Source organism: Neofelis nebulosa, chromosome 15 (genome assembly GCF_028018385.1).
Source record: "Neofelis nebulosa isolate mNeoNeb1 chromosome 15, mNeoNeb1.pri, whole genome shotgun sequence".
In the NCBI taxonomy this organism is placed as follows: domain Eukaryota; kingdom Metazoa; phylum Chordata; class Mammalia; order Carnivora; family Felidae; genus Neofelis; species Neofelis nebulosa.
The window spans coordinates 42,638,417-42,657,480 of record NC_080796.1 but is presented as its reverse complement, the minus strand read 5'-3'; the positions used below and the strand labels follow the sequence as shown (position 1 = coordinate 42,657,480).

Below are 19,064 nucleotides of genomic sequence, written 5' to 3'. Positions count from 1 at the left end.
GATAACATTGGAGAGGTGTACTATTTAAATTTGCCCTATGTAAATGTCATTGAAGCTTCACCCCATAATTCTATATTTTATAAATTCGGAAATTTTTGTGTCTGGCTACTACTGTTGATAAGTGAAGGATTCTGATTTAACAAATTATCTTTTTTGAACCATTTTTAAATGTGAAATATTACCCATAGAAAATTGCACAAAACACAAATGTAGAGCCTGAGAGTTTTTCACAAAGTGAATACCCATGTAACCACCACCTAGGTCAAGAAATAGAATATTGTCAGCTTCTCAGAAGCCATTTCTCAGTCCATTAGCTTCCTCACCCCAGCCCAAAGTAACCATTATTCTAATATATGCTAATCATGCCTTTTTTCTACACATCTTCTTTAAACACTATCATTTTGTCTTGCCTGTTTTTTTTTTTTTTTAATTTTATCTAGATGGGTCCAAACAATGTAAATTCTTTTATTCTACATTATTAAATTTGTGATATTCATTAGTGTTGAGTTTAACTGTGGTTTAACTTTCAGTCTCTAATATTCTGTAATTTACTTATAATATTTTAATTATTTATGCATCTCTTTATAGTAAGAGAAATAATGTGTACGGCACATTATAATAATAATAATGTGCTGTACACATTATTTCTCATCAGACTGAAGAGTAGAAACAGAACCACAATTGACACATAGTAAAGGAATAAGGCAATACCTGTTGAAAAATCTTAGAGGGTCCCTAACTCTCCTCACCCATGGGTGGGTGTGCTTGGGCCAAGCACAGGTGCATAACAATGGGCAGTGCTAATGGAGACAGAGGTACCTCACCCCTAAAATGTTTTCCTTATGTGTAAGGAAAATTCATCTGCAGTAGGGAATTCTTCCCCAATCCTCACCCTGACGAAGGAATTAGGGACTGTGGGTAGTATGAGAAGGAAGCAACCTTGGCTATTCAAGAGATAAACAGTTTGTCATTTCTCAGATCTTTTCTGAATACTACTTTTTGACCATGAGTCTATAATTCCAAAATTTGGGAAGAAGTAATTTTATTTTTAATGAGAAAAATGAGAGTGACCTGGCTCACTTGTTTCTCAAATTCCTGTGTTTAAACTATTAGACCTGAACAGGGTCCATCACGTAAACAGTTTCCAATCATTACCAGATAGCTTAGCAGTCTTGATATTAAGGAGAAAATACAAAATCTAAAGGTATATTTATAGGAAATTACTTAGAATCAATAGATAGCAGAATGTCACTATAATTTTATTTTGACTGTTTCTTATATGTTATTCTAATAGAACATAAACTTGCTTATATTTCTTATGTTTCTGAAACACAGATGCAATATAAATACCATTAAGATTGAGATCATGATTTCTGAATTGGCTACAGCTATGTCAATATAGAAACTACATAACTACAAACATAAACAAAAACAAAAGAGACAAGTAATTTCCAAAAATATATTGTTTTTTTAATTTAACTTGTTTATTTTTAAGCAAAATATTAGGAAAAATACTTGCAGAGGTGTTAAGTATAGAAAGTTATGTCTGTTTTACTTTGTGTCCTTTCTTACATTTCAGAGGTATTGGAGAAGATATTCCACTAGAAAACAGTTTCTGAAATTGAAGTATTATTCAGTCATCCTGCAATCTAGGATAAGAATGATAATAGCAGTTACTTCTTACAAACGATATCTTTGGGCTACAGTTACAATTCAGAGACATTGGCTTGCTTATTTAAGAAGGAAACATGATCAACAGAGATATGAGATGCTAAAATCATCATCTCTTATAATCCAGTCTGTGTTCAGAAGATGGAAGCAACATAAAATGCAATTACAAATAAAAGCTACAATAATATTGCAAAGAGCTTTTAGAGAATGGCATGTCAGGAAACGAGCTAAAGAAGAAAAATCTGCTGTTGTCATACAGTCATGGTATAGAATGCACAAAGAACTACGGAAATATATTCACCTTAGATCTTGTGTTGTTATCATTCAGACAAGGTTTCGGTGCCTTCAAGCCCAAAAGTCATACAAAAGAAGAAAAGAGGCTATACTGACTATCCAAAAGTTCTACAGAGCACATCTGAAAGGAGAGACTGAGCGCGCCAACTATTTGCAGAAACGGGCTGCAGCCATTCAACTACAGGCTGCTTTCAGAGGGATGAAAGCTCGTAATTTATGCAGACAAATTAGGGCTGCTTGTGTTTTTCAGTCATACTGGAGAATGAGACGAGACAGATTTCGATTTCTAAACCTTAAGAAAATTACTGTCAAATTGCAGGCACAAGTAAGAATGCATCAGCAATTACAGAAATATAAGAAGATAAAGAAAGCTGCCCTTATAATTCAGATTCATCTTCGAGCTTCTATTTTAGCCAAGAGAGCTCTAGCATCTTACCAGAAAACCCGTTCTGCTGTCATTGTTCTACAGTCTGCATATAGAGGGATGCAAGCCAGGAGAAAGTTTATTCACATCCTCACGTCCGTTATAAAAATTCAATCATATTATAGAGCTTATATTTCCAGAAAAAAATTTCTGAGACTGAAACATGCTACAGTAAAGTTACAGTCAATTGTCAAGATGAAACAGACTCGTAAACAGTATTTACATCTGAGAGCAGCCACACTATTTATCCAGCAATGGTACCGGTCCATAAAAGTGGCTGCACTAAAGAGAGAAGAATATGTCCAGATGCGGGAATCTTGTGTCAAACTGCAAGCTTTTGTTAGAGGTCACCTCGTTCGAAAGCAGATGAGGTCACAGAGAAAAGCTGCTGTTTCACTACAATCTTATTTCAGAATGAGAAAGATGCGGCAGCACTACCTGGAAATGTATAAAGCAGCTGTTGTCATTCAGAATTACTATCGCGCTTACAAAGCACAGGTCAGTCAGAGGAAGAACTTCCTGCAAGTTAAAAGAGCAGTTACTTGTGTGCAGGCAGCTTACAGAGGTTATAAAGTACGCCAGCTAATCAAACAGCAATCTATAGCTGCTCTTAAAATTCAAACTGCTTTTAGAGGCTATAGTAAAAGGAAGAAATATCAGTATGTGCTTCAGTCTACTATCAAGATTCAGAGATGGTACAGGACATACAGGACTGTTCGTGATGTAAGAATGCAATTTTTAGAGACAAAGGCAGCTGTGATTTCTCTCCAATCTGCTTATCGTGGTTGGAAAGTTCGAACGCAGATCAGAAGGGAACTTCAAGCTGCAGTGAGGATTCAGTCTGCTTTTAGAATGGCCCAAACCCAGAAACGGTTCAGATTGTTCAAAACAGCAGCATCAGTCATCCAGCAACATCTGAGAGCATGGAGCGCGGGAAAGAAGCAACGTATGGAATACACTGAACTCCGTAACGCAGCACTGATGCTTCAGTCTACGTGGAAGGGAAAAATAGTGAGAAGGCAGATTCGAAAGCAGCACAAATGTGCTGTCATCATACAGTCATACTACAGAATGCATGTGCAGCAAAAGAAGTGGGACATCATGAAAAAAGCTGCTCGTCTGATTCAAATGTATTATAGGGCGTACAGGATTGGAAGGAGACAGCGTCAGTTGTACCTGAAAACCAAAGCGGCCATAGTCATCATACAGTCTGCTTACCGAAGTATGAGAGTAAGAAAAAAAATAAAGGAGTACAACAAAGCGGCAGTCGCTATACAGTCTACATATAGAGCTTACAAAGCCAAAAAAAACTATGCAACCTACAGAGCTTCTGCTGTTCTAATTCAGAGGTGGTATCGAAATATCAAAATTGCAAACCGTCAACGTAAGGAATATCTTAATTTAAAGAAGACAGCAGTTAAAATTCAAGCTGTTTTTAGAGGTATTAGAGTGAGAAGGCGTATGCAACACATGCACACGGCAGCCACTTTCATTAAAGCCATGTTTAAAATGCATCAAGCAAAAGTAAGATACCACAAAATGAGAACAGCAGCTGTCCTCATTCAGGTAAGATACAGAGCACATTGTCAAGGTAAAATTCAGCGTGCAAAGTACCTGACAATTTTGAAAGCTGTTACTGTTCTTCAGGCAAGTTTTAGAGGAGTAAGAGTTAGACAGACTCTCAGGAAGATGCAGAATGCAGCAATACGCATTCAGTCCTGTTACAGAAGATACAGACAGCAAACGTATTTTAATAAGTTAAAGAAGGTAACACAAACAGTACAGCAGAGGTACCGGGCACTGAAGGAGAGAAACGTACAATTTCAAAGGTATAACAAATTAAGGCATTCCGCCATATGCATTCAGGCGGGTTTTAGGGGGATGAAAGCTAGAAGACATTTAAGAATGATGCATTTAGCTGCAGCTCTGATTCAGAGGAGATTTAGAACTCTGAAGATGAGAAGAAGATTTCTGTCTCTCAGGAAAACCGCTCTTTGGGTTCAGAGAAAATACCGTGCAACTGTTTGTGCAAAGCATCACTTACAACAATTCCTGCGGTTACAAAAGGCGGTCATTACACTCCAGTCATCATACAGAGGATGGGTGGTAAGGAAAAAGATGCAAGAGATGCACAGGGCTGCCACTGTCATCCAGGCAGCTTTCAGAATGCACAGAGCACACGTGAGGTACCAGGCCGTGAGACAAGCCTCCGTTGTAATCCAGCAGCGACACCAAGCGAACAGGGCTGCCAAACTGCAGAGACAACGTTATCTCCGACAAAGACATTCTGCCCTGATCCTTCAGGCTGCATTTAGGGGTATGAAAGCGAGAAGGCATTTGAAAATGATGCATTCCTCTGCCGTGCTTATTCAGAGCAGGTTTAGGGGTTTAGTGGTAAGGAAAAGATTTGTTTCCCTCAAAAAAGCTGCTGTTTTTGTGCAGAGGAGATATCGGGCCACCACGTGTGCCAGGCGTCACTTGCATCAATTCTTGAAAGTACAAAAGGCTGTCATTACAATCCAGTCATCTTACCGAAGACTGATGGCAAAGAAGGTTCAGGCGATGCACAGGGCTGCAGCTCTCATCCAGGCCACTTACAGAATGCACAGGACGTATGTTACCTTTCAGGCTTGGAAACAGGCCTCAATTCTAATTCAGCAACATTACCGAATATACAGAGCTGCAAAACTGCAAAGAGAAAATTATGTCCGACAAAGACATTCTGCTTTGGTCATTCAGGCTGCATATAAGGGAATGAAAGCAAGACAGCTATTAAGAGAAAAACACAGAGCTGCTATCATAATACAAAGCACATATCGAATGTATAGACAGTATCTTTTTTACCGAAAGATTCAGTGGGCCACAAAAGTAATCCAAAAAATATATAGAGCAAAGAAGAGGAAAGCACTTCAACACGATGCACTTAGGAAAGTAGCGGCCTGCGTTCAGGCAGATTTCCAGGACATGATCATAAGGAAACAGATTCAGGAGCAGCATCAGGCCGCCACTGTTCTTCAGAAGCATCTTAAGGCCTCCAAAGTAAGGAAGCATTATCTGCACTTCAGAGCAAAAGTAGTCTTTGTTCAGAGGAGATACAGAGCACTAACTGCAGTGCGTACCCAAGCGGTCATTAGTATACAGTCTTCCTACAGAGGCTTTAAGGTCCGAAAGGATATCCAGCGTATGCACCTGGCTGCCACCCTAATTCAGTCACTCTACCGAATGCATAGGGCCAAACTTGATTATCGGGCAAAGAAAACTGCCGTTGTTCTTATACAGTATTATTATAGGTCATACGTCAGGGTAAAAACGGAAAGAAACAATTTCTTAGCACTCCAGAAATCTGTACGAATTATTCAGGCTGCTTTTAGAGGCATGAAAGTTAGACAGAAACTGAAAAACCTATCTGAGGCAAAGATGGCAGCCATTGAGCGATCTGCATTCTGCCGCCACGGAACTGAAACTCCGTATGAAGCTGTGCAAAGCTCAGCACTTAGGATTCAGAAGTGGCATAGAGCTTCTCTAGTTGCTTGTTCACAGGAGGCAGAGTGTCATTCCCAGGGCAGGGCTGCAGTAACGATTCAAAAAGCTTTTTGTAAAACGGCCACAGAAATATTGGAAACACAGAAGCATGCTGCCCTACGAATTCCGTCCTTCCTTCAGATGGCTGTGAATCGGAGAAGATTTGTCCAGCAGAAAAGAGCTGCTGTAACCCTACAGCAGTATTTCAGGACATGGCAAGCAAGAAAGCAGTTTTTATTGTATAGGAAAGCAGCATCGGTTTTACAAAATCACCACAGAGGCTTTTTGTCTGCAGAACCTCAAAGAGAAGCATATTTACACGTTAGGAGCTGTGTTATCATTATTCAAGCTAGAACAAGAGGATTTATACAGAAACGAAAGTTTCAGAAAATTAAGGATAGCACCATAAAAATCCAGGTACTTGTACATTTAAATGTAACGCTGGCATTCTTTCCTTAACCAATATTTGTTAGATTTATAAAATGAGTTTAAGCAGATCATAAAACATAATACTTAGTTTACATGACCATTTCACTTTTCTTCCAAAATGGAACGTTTTTGAGAGTGGGAAAAGGGAACTAATAATTCAGCTAAGACAGTGCAGAACTAGAATTCCTCTGGACATGATCGCTCTACGCTTGTTGCATTTCAGTGGGTGTTAATTTTGAGAATATAGTTTGATTATAGTTTTACTCTTTTGAGTAAAATTATTTTTTAAGTGAGAAATTTAAGCTAAGGTAAAGTGATATTTGGCCAAGTTTAGGCCAAATGGTATAATTTTATCCCTCTACCAATCTGCTAATAAGACCTACCTAAGCTAGATAGGCCGGTGTAGTTTATTCAGAGCATTTAGCACTTCTGGTTTCCAAAGCAATTTTATATTATTTTTTTCATTCTATTATTATTATTATTACATATAACATATATATACACATTATATTAATATGTATATGTATAATATTTATATATTATATATACATTATATTAACATGCATATGTATAATATATTAAATTATACATATGTTAAGTTGAGATGTTATGCTCAAGAATGAATTGGAAAGAGCCCACTAAAATATATCCAAGGAACATTCTAGTTATAGGAGATAACAGGGAGTTCAAAAACTAGAGCGAGAGTGTGTGTAGTACTGTGAAAAGAGTGATTGGAGACCAGGATGGCAATAGAGGGAGTGAGATTGTGGATAGCTTTGTAAGACATAGAAGGGTAGTCTTTTTCCATCGGATTAAAAGAAGTTCTAGAAGAGTTTAAAAAGAAGACCAGAATCATATTTTTATTTTGAAAATAATTGCTCTGACAATAATGTGGAAGAGGGACTGGAAGGGGAGCAAGACTAGAAGCAGAGAGACCAGCCAGGAGGCTGTTGGCAGTAGGTCAGGTGAAAGATAGTGTAGTGGTGGCAATGGGATTGCAAGGATTCGTTTGAGTGGAGGGCGTAGTACTTGCATCACATAGAGCCTAAACGAGCTTTCAAGCCACGTGCGCGACTTAAGTAACAGCAGATGCTACCATTTGCTGACAGAGGCAGCAGAGAGGAGCAGACTGGAAGATGGATGAGGTGTGCAGTTTGAGGTACATGATGAAGTTGAAGTGTCTAGCAAGGCAGCTGGCTGTGTTTGGAGAGTAGTACAGATTTCGGAATTTGACTTCTACATTATTGGCATACATAGCATCGTTGAAGTCATGGAGTGACGGGATCACGTAGGAGTAATGTGGAAAATGGGTAAAAGGAGAGAGCCTGCTGGGGACTCCAACACTGAAGAACGTCAGCATGTGAGAACATTGAGAGGAGAAGCCAACACATGGTAGTAAGAGGGAACAAGAAAACTGAAAGATTTATAGTATCAAGAAACCAAGGATTGAGGGAAGAAGAAACGAATGCTCAAATTCCAAGTGCTGCCAAGAAGTTAAGGGTTGAAATGTGTTAACTAGATGTGTTAGTTAGGGTTATATTCCGTTGAAATGACAGAAAAGCCACAGTAACAATCTTAGGAAATTTTGACTATTTTTCTCATACATGATTACATTTAAAAATTATACTTTACACGTCTGGTTTTTAACATATCCTTCATGGTCTCAAACTTTAGTGCACATTGAAATCACTTAGAATTTTTAGAAATACTGATGCCTGGCTCCTACTGTGAATACCAATATGTTGGTGTTCAGGTTTGTTTACATAAAAGCCATATATAATGTGCTCTGAGTAAGTTAAGGACATCACAAGAGTAATTCTTGCTTGTCAGCTGAATTTGGAGCTTGATCCCCATGTAGGTTGTGGCTGCAGTATTTGTTTGGAGTCAAGACTTGGGTTCAGATCTTGACTCTGTCGCTTACTGGCCTTGTGGTGTAACAAGTCTCTTCTTCGTCAACGTTGATTTCTGTTTTGTCAAATAGAGATCTTAATAATCATCTCACAAGATATTTGTAAAGAATAAAGGTACTTCTTCCACTTACTACCTGCACATCAACAAGTTACTCAATTTCTTTGGGCCTTGTTTACTCGTCTCTAGATTAAATATTATCTACCTATGTTATTATAAGGTTTTAATAGTGCTTAGTGCGAAGGGCTTAATAGGTTATAGCTGTCACTTACACATGTAGTCAGCTGCAAGGTTGCAGAAATTGGAAAAACTGATAGTCCTCAGACAGATAGTTGCTCTCAGGATTTTGCTGCAGCCTGGACACAAAACCCGGGATACGTGTGAGGGAAGTGGGTGGGAGGTACGAGAGATTCCTGTTCCTTCCCAATAAGTAGTCAGTGTGTTCTTTTGCTTTCTGTTCTTCCAAACGGATTGAGATAGTAAGGACAATGCACGCATCTGGCTTTTCAGACATTATACATATATTAAAATTTAGGAATATTTGTTAAGGTTATATTAGGCTTAGCTGTCAGCCAGCCAGGGTACGTGTGATAAAGCATATAATAGGTGTTCACTGTGGTAAGCCGCACTGTTTCAGGGGGCTCATCTATGTCAGGAATGAATGAGCCTAATAGAAGAGTCATCATATGACTATATTTCTGCAATTGATTTTTGTCTACTTAGCATTACATTAGCTATCTTTAATACTGATTTTTTTTCAATTAGCAACAATAAAAAAATACATATCCTTGCATATTTTTTATATTTATGTATTTAATAGGCTGCGTGGAGGAGCTATAAAGCCAGGAAGTATTTATGTAAAGTGAAAGCTGCTTGCAAGATTCAAGCCTGGTATAGGTCTTGGAAAGCACGTAAAGAATATCTAGCTATATTAAAAGCTGTTAAAGTCATTCAAGGTTGTTTCTATACCAAACTGGAGAGAACACGGTAATGTATCATAGCTGTGTTAGGGGAGTATGAGGGTCTGTGTGTGTGGTAGCTAAGTCTTTATATAAAATAATACTGCTTATTTCTTTGTCTTTTAAATATTTGCTACGCCTAGCTTGTATGGTTTCTTTTGTTAGTGTTATCTCCACTGATGAAACAAAATAAGACTCTTATTTTTTGAGATAGAGCCTTGATACAATCATTTTTCTTTTTTCTTTTTCTTTTTCTCTTTTTACTTTATATTAGCCCCCCTATTTTACTTTAATGAAGACCTAATTACCAACTTATTTTTGTTCATTGTATTTTCCTGTTCCTAGTTCATTTCTTTGAAACACATTTTCTGAAGCTCTTATCAGATTATCTATATTATTTTTTTATTTCACAGTGTAAGAATTTTCCCCCAGTTACCAGAATTGATGAATTATTATATCAGTGATGGTTTTAAAGATTGTTTTAGGAGAGACTCTAATGTTAGAAGAGTTTCTTGATAAATTCCACAGGTGGAAGCTCAGTGCTTACCATATAAAGATATAGTTGCTGCTATCAGCTGTTAAGGACCAGTAGTACCTAAGTTTCCTGTACCAAAATCTTGAATTTTTCTCATTGGTGCTCAGCTTTATTTTCTAAGAAATGTGGCAACATGATGTAAGTTAAATCCATTCTCAATTTTTATGTGTTACTGCTATGTTGGCCCCTAACGTTTAATCTCTGGCCCTTAGTTTTTAAGTTTTTCTCTAGTTCTCCTTACAGAACATTTCTTTTCAGATATTTGTACGATACCTGGCTTCCCTTTCAAACAAATTTCCATTTCTCATTTGCCTGATGCTGTTCTAATCTCCCAAGTTCTTTTTGTGACCCGCTCCTATCTGCTCAAAGACTCACTTGCAATATGGACCCAGATTTTAGACTCTGCCGTTACTTCTGTCAGCATCCCCTTTATCTAGCCTTTGTGTAGGTCCGGATAATTGTACTTTCTTTTCATCCTGGTTGGAGTTCTTTCTCATTCTAGAAATTCATATTTCTTGCTACGAACATTGCCAATTGCAAAACTTCTTTTTCATTGTGTCATTTCGTGTGTGTGTGTGTGTGTGTGTGTGTGTGTGTGTGTGTGTAGAATTCTGATTGCTAGAATTAAAGTATAAATTGTTCTTTTCCACTTTTTTTCTTTTATTGCCTTTCTTATTTTTTCTTTCTCTAGTATTAAGTAGTGGGGGGGGCAATAAATACTTACTGAGTAAATTAAAGAAATTTGTAATTGCTTTCCAATGCCTACTTTTTAGGTTTTTGAATATGAGAGCATCAACAATTATCATTCAGAGAAAATGGAGAGCTATGCTTTCTGGAAGAATAGCTCATGAGCACTTAATGATAAAAGTAGGTAAAGAAAGGGGAAAAAAAGCTCATTTGCAAAGAGCCATTTTAGGAAAGAAAACAAAAGGAATTGGTTTTTTTTGTTAGCTATACATTTATTTTAAACACGTCATTGCAGTCAACTAAAAATTATATTCACCCTTAAAAATACATTTTATGAATATATTAATTTGTATATTTATATTTAAAAACTATTCTGAAACCCAAGTTTGAAGTAAATTTTAGAGTAAATAATTTATTTGGAGAGAGTCATAATAGATGTAGCATATTTTGTCTACTATAAGTCAAACAATAAAAATTTTTTAAACTACAATTGGTGGCCTATTCAAAATATTTAACATCAAAGTTTTAGAATAGCTGCAGTACCTATAGTCTTTTATTAAAGAAAGCAAAATTAAAATTTTATTTGTAAATTTCAATGTAATATTCACTTATTATATAGCTATTATTATTATGCCTACTAGTGTATATTTACTAATTTGATCCTCATAAAAACCCTCTGGTGTAGTGATTATTAATTGAAGTAGTTAGTATTCTTATTTTACAAATGAGGAAACTGAGGTCTAGAGAGGTAAAGTGACTTGCCCAACGTCATTCGGCTAGTTGGTGGGGAATCTATGTTGTAAAACAGAACGAGTGCCCATTTTAATTTATATACTTCTTTAGGTTTCTTAGAATTGGTTGTCAAGATGTTATATAATCGAGGAGTCTAAGATGTGCTGGTTCTGAGATGTAGTCTTTGGTTCTTAAAGCAACAGACAGCTTCCCTGGTAGTAATTTATAATGCCCATTCTGTTCTCTATATTGCTAGCACTTTTATTAAATGTATTTGTCCTTTGGTAATATTAGTCCTTTTCTCCCTCACAATGAGAAGTATCAGGAAGATGAGAGGGAAAGAACACCAGATATCTATTGACCTTGGCTTGCACCTTCATAAAAACCTAATTTTTAGCTGTAGAAATTACATACAGTCACCTTATATGTGAAATATGACATTCTTAAGCTAAAAATGTAAAAAAAAAAAAAAATCGTAATTACACCATCTCATTTTTCATTGAGAAATTCAAAAGCCTCCAGTGGGTTGAAATTATTATTCCTTTCTGTTAAGTCACTCACAAATTTTTCCTTGTAGAGACATCAAGCTGCTTGTTTGATTCAAGCGAATTTTAGAAGATACAAAGGAAGGCAGGTCTTTCTTCGGCAGAAGTCTGCCGCTTTGACCATACAGAGATATATACGAGCCAGGAAGGCCGGGAAGTGTGAAAGGATAAAATATGTTGAATTAAAAAAATCTACAGTTGTTCTACAAGCACTAGTGCGCGGTTGGTTAGTAAGGAAAAGAGTAAGTATTTTTAAGTAGAATACCTCAGTCTTAAGAAATAAAGGTATGTGGTGTTAAATTGTGTTAAGAAATTTTAGATTTTAGAGAATAATTTCAGAACTAATAATATAACCTCTCAGCTTCTGCAGAGGCCTATAACAAGATCACTGGTTGCTATAGATTTTTGTTTTATGAGCCTGTTTCTCATAGATGCTCACCAAAAATGCAAACTAATTTTTTTCTTGTAATGAATCTTAACAAAGGAACTAAAAGAAGGATGAGGGAGGAGCTCCAAATGTGAAGGAAGTTGTCATTCAAGTAGCCTTTTGCTACCACCCAGCAACTCTGAGGTGTTGTTAGCTACTGTTCCTGTGATAACTTCCACATCTTCAGCAAGAAAGAATCCCTCCCGGGGAGGTCACAACGTTTTTGGCATCAATGTGCAAAGCGCTGTCAAAGACAAAATACTTAAATTTGAAATTAAAAAGGAGAAATCTCTTCTACTGTGTTCATTAAATACAAATTAGAGGTCTAAAGGCCACTATAGAGAGGTTTTGCTGCAAAGAGTCTTGTGCTAGGTTTGTGCTAGACTGTCTAATAACCGGAGAAATCCACTCAGATCATTTTGTCTGACTTACTATCACCGTCTCCCAACAGTTCTCCCAACATTTTTGTGAGTATTGTATTCATAGACTTCTCATATTATAGTTAGTACATCGAAAGCTTTATTTACTGTTATTGTGTAGTCCAGTTAAATTAAATGCTGTTCTTTAGTAAAGTGCCCAAAATATAATTTTGCTTTTTTATACTCTGAGTTAGGGGGTACACATTTGGAAATATTGTATAGTAAAAGATTATAATCACTTTGAGTTCCATCAATGTAAATAATTTCAGTAATTAAAAGTTAATTTATTATTGCTAATTTATATAATTCAGTATGGAGGATATACAAAAATAAACACTGATCGATTGTCTTAAGAGTCAAATGTGCTGTTAATTTTTTATTTCTCTTTTAGATTTCAGAACAGAGAACCAAAATTAGGCTTCTTCACTTCACAGCAGCTGCATATTGTCACCTGTCTGCTCTTAGAATTCAAAGAGCATATAAACTTCACATGGTTATGAAGAATGCTAAGAAGCAGGTTAATTCAGTCATCTGTGTTCAGGTTGGCTTTTCCTTTGCAGTAAAACTATGTGGTAGAATTTTTGTTATGAATTTTTTATTTTAATAAATAATTTCAAAATACCTTATGCTAAGATCATATAATATTTAGCCTTTTGCTTTAGGATGACATATTTAGGATGGCTTGATGGGCTAGAAATAGGTTGATGTTTTATGATACAGGAATAAAGCTATGAATTATTTTCTGAAATAATTGTACTCATTTATACTTGTAGCAAAGTCTGAGAGTACCTGTTTTTCTACATTCTTGCCAACACACAGCATTAAAAGACTCTGGGTTTTGCTGTTTTGATGAATGGCAAATTGTATCTCATTTTTGCTTTGGATTTCCTTTGATTGCAAGCAGTTCTAAAAAATCTTTTGTGTGTTGACTATTCAAATTATTATCTGTGTCTTGTGTGCTTTTTCTTAATGTATGTATATATGGGTTGTTTTTTCCATATACTTTGCCCATTTCTCTTTTGCATCTTCTTTTTTCTTATGATTTATAGGTTTTTATGTATTCTGGGTAAGAACTCTGTATACATTAACATATACTTACATATAAAATACTGAGAAAACAAATTGCAGAAGAACACATACAGCTTGATAGAATTTATATAAATTATGAAATGAAGGCCATGTTGTACAGGGTTAAATTCACACCCTCCCCCCGCTCAGTGAGTGCTAGAGGATTTGTACCAGGTGGAGTGGAGAAGTAATGCCACTGGGGAGGATTGAAAGATATCAATCTTATGTTCCATTTATTTCATTTATGTATGCATGTGTATGTATCTATTTATTTATTTTAAAAACCTGAAGTTAAAAAAAAAACAAAGCCTCTAATGTTTTAAACAGAGATGGTTTCGAACAAGATTACAGCAAAAGAGGTTTGCTCAGAAATGTCACAGTGTCATAAAAAGTCAGCGTGAACTTCAAGAACATATGAGCCAGCAAAATAGAGCTGCATCAGTAATACAGAAAGCAGTACGCCGTTTTCTCCTCCATAAAAAAAAAGAAAAAATTAATAATGGAATCACTAAAATTCAGGTAACTGAAAACATTACGATGTTAGTTCCAGACTCTGGTTTATAATTCACCTACGTGACACATCTAACGTGTTAAAAACACAGCCACATATATTTTAAAAAGCTGAGGTTCACCAATAAAATAACTCATAAATGCTATGTCATTGCTAAGCCCTTTATTTTCAGATTTCCCTAGAGACATTTATGATGAAGACATGAAAAAATACCTTAGCATTTAAAATAGACTTAGATATCTTTGGTCAGTGAATGATGCTTCAGGTTACCTACAGGAATATGATATATATTTTTCTTTCCAGAAAAATTGATTTTGCTATTTATTAGAACCTGACTTGAGATTTTATTTGCAAAGCGTCTGATTACATCATATGAATTTACGGAAAATACTTGTTTTGTAGAAATAGTTATAAATATAAATTCAAAACATCATGGATTGTAATCTTACAATCACTGTGTTTTGTCTCTTTAAGGCATTATGGAGAGGATACTCTTGGAGGAAGAAAAATGATGGTACAAAAATTAAAGCTATACGACTAAGTCTTCAACTTGTTAATAGGGAGATTCGAGAAGAAAACAAACTCTACAAAAGAACTGCTCTTGCACTTCATTATCTTTTGACATATAAGCACCTTTCTGCTATTCTTGAGGCTTTAAAGCACCTAGGTTAGTTTGTTTTAACAATAGCTTGTATGAGGTTAGAAATGCATTTTTACCGTTGAGTGTGCAAAGAGTGTTATAATACAATATTAGCTAAAACTTCATTTTGTTGCTGTGAATTTATTTCTCTCTCTCTCTCTTTTTTTTTCTCCTGCTTTCAGAGGTAGTTACTAGATTGTCTCCACTTTGCTGTGAGAACATGGCCCAGAGTGGAGCAGTTTCTAAAATATTTGTTTTGATCCGAAGTTGCAATCGTAGTGTTCCTTGTATGGAAGTCATCAGATACTCTGTGCAAGTCTTGCTTAATGTCGCTAAGGTAGTAACATTTTGATAATGAGTTGTTCATTGGTCAAGAAATCTGATCCAGCAAATTAAGTTCATGCTTGCTCACCACTGGAATTTAGATCGCCAAGTTAGAATTACTTTGTGTGCAAGAGTCTTAGGTGGGGGAAATGTTTAATGCATTAACATAATTATACATAGAAACACTAATTTTTTATGATTTTGTTTCTTGTCTTTATGATATTAATAACAATGATTACTAACATTTATTGAGTACTTACGATGCGCTAGCGTTTTTCATGCATCATTTAATTTAGTTCTTAACAATATCCTCTGAGGCAGTTCATGTTATTCTTTTTTTTTTTTTTTTTTTTTTTTTTTTCAACGTTTTTTTAATTTATTTTTTTTGGGACAGAGAGAGAAAGAGCATGAATGGGGGAGGGGCAGAGAGAGAGGGAGACACAGAATCGGAAACAGGCTCCAGGCTCCGAGCCATCGGCCCAGAGCCTGACGCGGGGCTCGAACCCACGGACCGCGAGATCGTGACCTGGCTGAAGTCGGACGCTTAACCGACTGCGCCACCCAGGCGCCACAGTTCATGTTATTCTTGTTTAATAGAGAAGGAATAGTAATCCTTATAGAAATTAAGCCTCCTGCCTCAGCACTTGAATGTGATAAGTGGTAGGGCTGAATTTGGATCCATTTTTTGTCTACCTCTGGAACTGGTGTTCTTATTCACTGCATTGTATCAAAGCAGTAGAACCTCTTATAATCATGTCTGGCAAAACATGATTAAGATATTGCTTCAACTTAGTTACCCTGTATGTCATACTCTGTATAGGTATTAGAATTTACGTTTTTGGCGTTGGACTGGTGGCAGATATCTGTACTAAACTATAAATGCATGTAATCAAAAGTATTGAGATGACAAATTTATTTTCCCCAACCAACCCTTCAGCCACAACTTAGAGCACTTTATCCAGTATTTTCTTTCTGAGAAGGAGTGGTTAAGAACACCAGTGTTCAGATCATAGCTCTGCAGCTTACTTTAGGTTACTTAGCCTCTTTGTGCTTCATGTTCTTTAACTGTAAAATGGGTACAGTAATAGTATCTACCTCATAATGTTATTGTGAGGATAAAGTGAGTCAATATATATAATGTGCTTTATACATAGACGTACCAAATAAATGTGAACTGCTAATATTGTTTTGTTGTTATTTTTGTCTTAGTATCCTTCACATGATTTGTTCCCAGGCAAATTTCAATATGAATCTAGTGATACAATGAGATAATTCAGGCAGGAAAAATATCTCCTAAATTTACTAGTTTCAAATTTATTTTATTTTAAAGCAAGTGCATCTTCCTCTCAAGAAGCATGCAGTAGGGTAACTAATTAAATCTTAGCGTTTATCAGTATTTTACCCTATGATTAACTATCACAGATAAGTTCTGTTTTTCCTGAGAGATTCTCACTAAAATTGCCCTGTTTTTGAGTTTGTTTTTATTTACTTCAAGGTGTTCATGTTCAGGGATTCTAGATTTGATTCACATTTTATGGCACTTTAAAGTAGGTGGGAAGAGAAAAATTACAATGCAGATATGCATATAAAATGGATTCAGAAATGATAGTAATATCAAAAAATCATTTCATGAAGTCCCTTGCACTGGCTGTAGATCGTCCAAAAAGTTGGTCCTAAGCTTTCTTTCCGCTTGGGCTATTTCTAAAAGCATATGCATTTATTATAACTTTTGCTTTCTTTCTGTTCTCTTCAAGTATGAGAAAACCACTGCAGCAGTTTACCATGTAGAAAACTGCATAGACACACTACTGGACCTTTTACAAATGTACCGAGAAAAGCCCGGTGACAAAGTTGCAGACAAGGGTGGAAGCATTTTTACAAAAACTTGTTGTTTGTTAGCTATTTTATTGAAGACAACAAATCGAGCCTCTGTAAGTATTAATTATCTTTCTTTCAGGTATCTTTCTAGGTTTTCAGGTCTAAGACTTTTACACTTTTCCTTCAGTAATTATCACAATTTTTAATTAAGTTCATTTATTTATTTTGAGAGGGAGAGAGAAATAGAGAGCAAGTGGGGGAGGGGCAGAGAGAGAGAGAATCCCAGGCAGGCTCTGCACCATCGGTACAGAATCCAACATGGAGCTCAAGTTCACGAACTATGAGATCATGACCTGAGCCGAAGTCAGATACTTAACTGACTGAGCCACCCAGACACCCCAGTAATTATCACAATTTAAATAGGGTTTTGTATCTGTTCAAACCTGCCTTTTTTGTTGATATAAGAGGTGTTTCTAACATATTAAAGAAACTGAATTTCAAAAATAAAATGTACTATGGCTATAGAAATAGCCATTTCCCTTTTACTTGAGGAAAGAAACAAGTGATCCTATCCAGGTAGAAAACCACATATATGTGGCTCCACATCCTTTTGTTGTAACCGTAAGTACATTTCAAGTTTTTCCATGGTGAGACCTCTCTAGGTGTTACAGTCGGCAGAGAGTTGACCGTAGGCTGTAATAGGATTCTGGCCTTCACTGTGAGAACAAAACCACTGAAGGATTTACGTAAGAGAGTATGTTCCAGATTGGGTTCTAACATGACTTTGGCTACTGATTGAAGAATAGATTTGGGAAAGTGTGGATGTATGAAGACCGTTCAGTGTGGATGTAGGGAAAGTGGGGATGTAGGGAAGGAGGGAAATAGAGATAGAGATAGAGAGAGATAGAGATAGAGATAGAGATAGATTTATAGATATAAATATTAATATTAATATAAATATAGATACAGTGGTCTGGGTAAGAAATTGTACTTGACCTAGGGTTGTATTATAAGAGATAAGTGGGTAACGTTGGAAACTAGGAAGAGAGAAAATTCACAGGCTTTGGTAACTCCATATAATACATGTATTGACTATAATATTTACCTTATTATTCAGTATGGAGTTAAGTGTACAATTTTTAAATACTTGCCTTTTTTATAATTGTCTTACAAATTAGTTTATATAATGTTAACCAATCTAACTGCTAAATTTGGAAAGAATGGCTTTTGATTTTGTTAAAAGCTCATAAGTTGACACTATAGTGGTTCTTATTGTTGCTTTTAATAGCATAGAAGGGCTACAGAATTGTTCCTAGTTTTAATAAATGTACATTTTCTTTTTTAGGATGTTCGAAGTAGGTCCAAAGTTGTTGACCGTATTTATAGTCTCTACAAACTTACAGCTCGTAAACATAAAATGAATACTGAAAGAATACTTTATACCCAAAAGAAGAATTCTTCTATAAGTATTCCATTTATTCCAGAAACACCCATAAGAACCAGAATAGTTTCAAGGTAAGCAGTAAATGTACTCTATAGTTTTGTGCCACTATTCATTCATTCATTCATTCATTCATTCAGCAAACATTACTGAGTATATACTATAAAGCAAGGTACTGTGCTGGACAGTGGAGAAACAACATATGAGTAAGAATAGAATCCTTGGTAACTCTAAAGTAGACAATCTCACTAAATAATGAAGCAATAACACTGTGGCTTTGGGTATTTAATAGTCATTCAATAAATTCATTGTATTAAATAGTTAAGTGCTAAGTCTGAAAATTAGCTTTTTATAAGCTTTGGCGTATAAACTTTTTTTTCCTGCATGTACGACAAACTATACTGCTTGGAAGCTGCCAAAAATCCCTCGTGGCCAAAATATCAACTTCCAACTCCTCCCATAATCCTCCTGGTACTTGAACTTTCTCCTTCTAGAGCAGTTCTTTATGAGACCTTGCATGAGTTTCCTAGAACTGCTGTAAAAAATAACCACAGACTCATTTATTCTCTGAACATTCTTGAAACCAGAAGTTCAAAACCAGGGTGTCAGTAAGGCCTCACTCTCTCTGAGGGTTCTGTGGCAGACTCTGTCTTTGACTTGCAGTTTCTGTGACTCTAGGTGTTTTTTGCTTGTTGCTGTATAACTCCATT

At 36.0% G+C, this 19,064-nt stretch overlaps 1 protein-coding gene across 5 annotated transcripts in view; it reads left to right on the top strand.

Moving 5' to 3' along the window:
• Positions 1 to 19,064, top strand: part of ASPM (assembly factor for spindle microtubules) — a 53,943-nt gene that overhangs the window by 30,539 nt on the left and 4,340 nt on the right. For 3 of the 5 annotated variants that reach the window (XM_058701767.1, XM_058701768.1, XM_058701769.1), the window contains 10 exons: positions 1,580 to 6,328; positions 9,069 to 9,235; positions 10,516 to 10,609; positions 11,739 to 11,948; positions 12,944 to 13,093; positions 13,948 to 14,139; positions 14,606 to 14,798; positions 14,954 to 15,108; positions 16,850 to 17,026; positions 18,259 to 18,428. In XM_058701767.1, the coding sequence (XP_058557750.1) occupies positions 1,580 to 6,328; positions 9,069 to 9,235; positions 10,516 to 10,609; positions 11,739 to 11,948; positions 12,944 to 13,093; positions 13,948 to 14,139; positions 14,606 to 14,798; positions 14,954 to 15,108; positions 16,850 to 17,026; positions 18,259 to 18,428 (6,257 nt within the window). Of the gene's footprint in view, positions 1 to 1,579; positions 6,329 to 9,068; positions 9,236 to 10,515; positions 10,610 to 11,722; positions 11,949 to 12,943; positions 13,094 to 13,947; positions 14,140 to 14,605; positions 14,799 to 14,953; positions 15,109 to 16,849; positions 17,027 to 18,258; positions 18,429 to 19,064 lie in introns of those variants that run through there. The other 2 variants (XM_058701772.1, XM_058701770.1) reach the window with 2 other exon arrangements.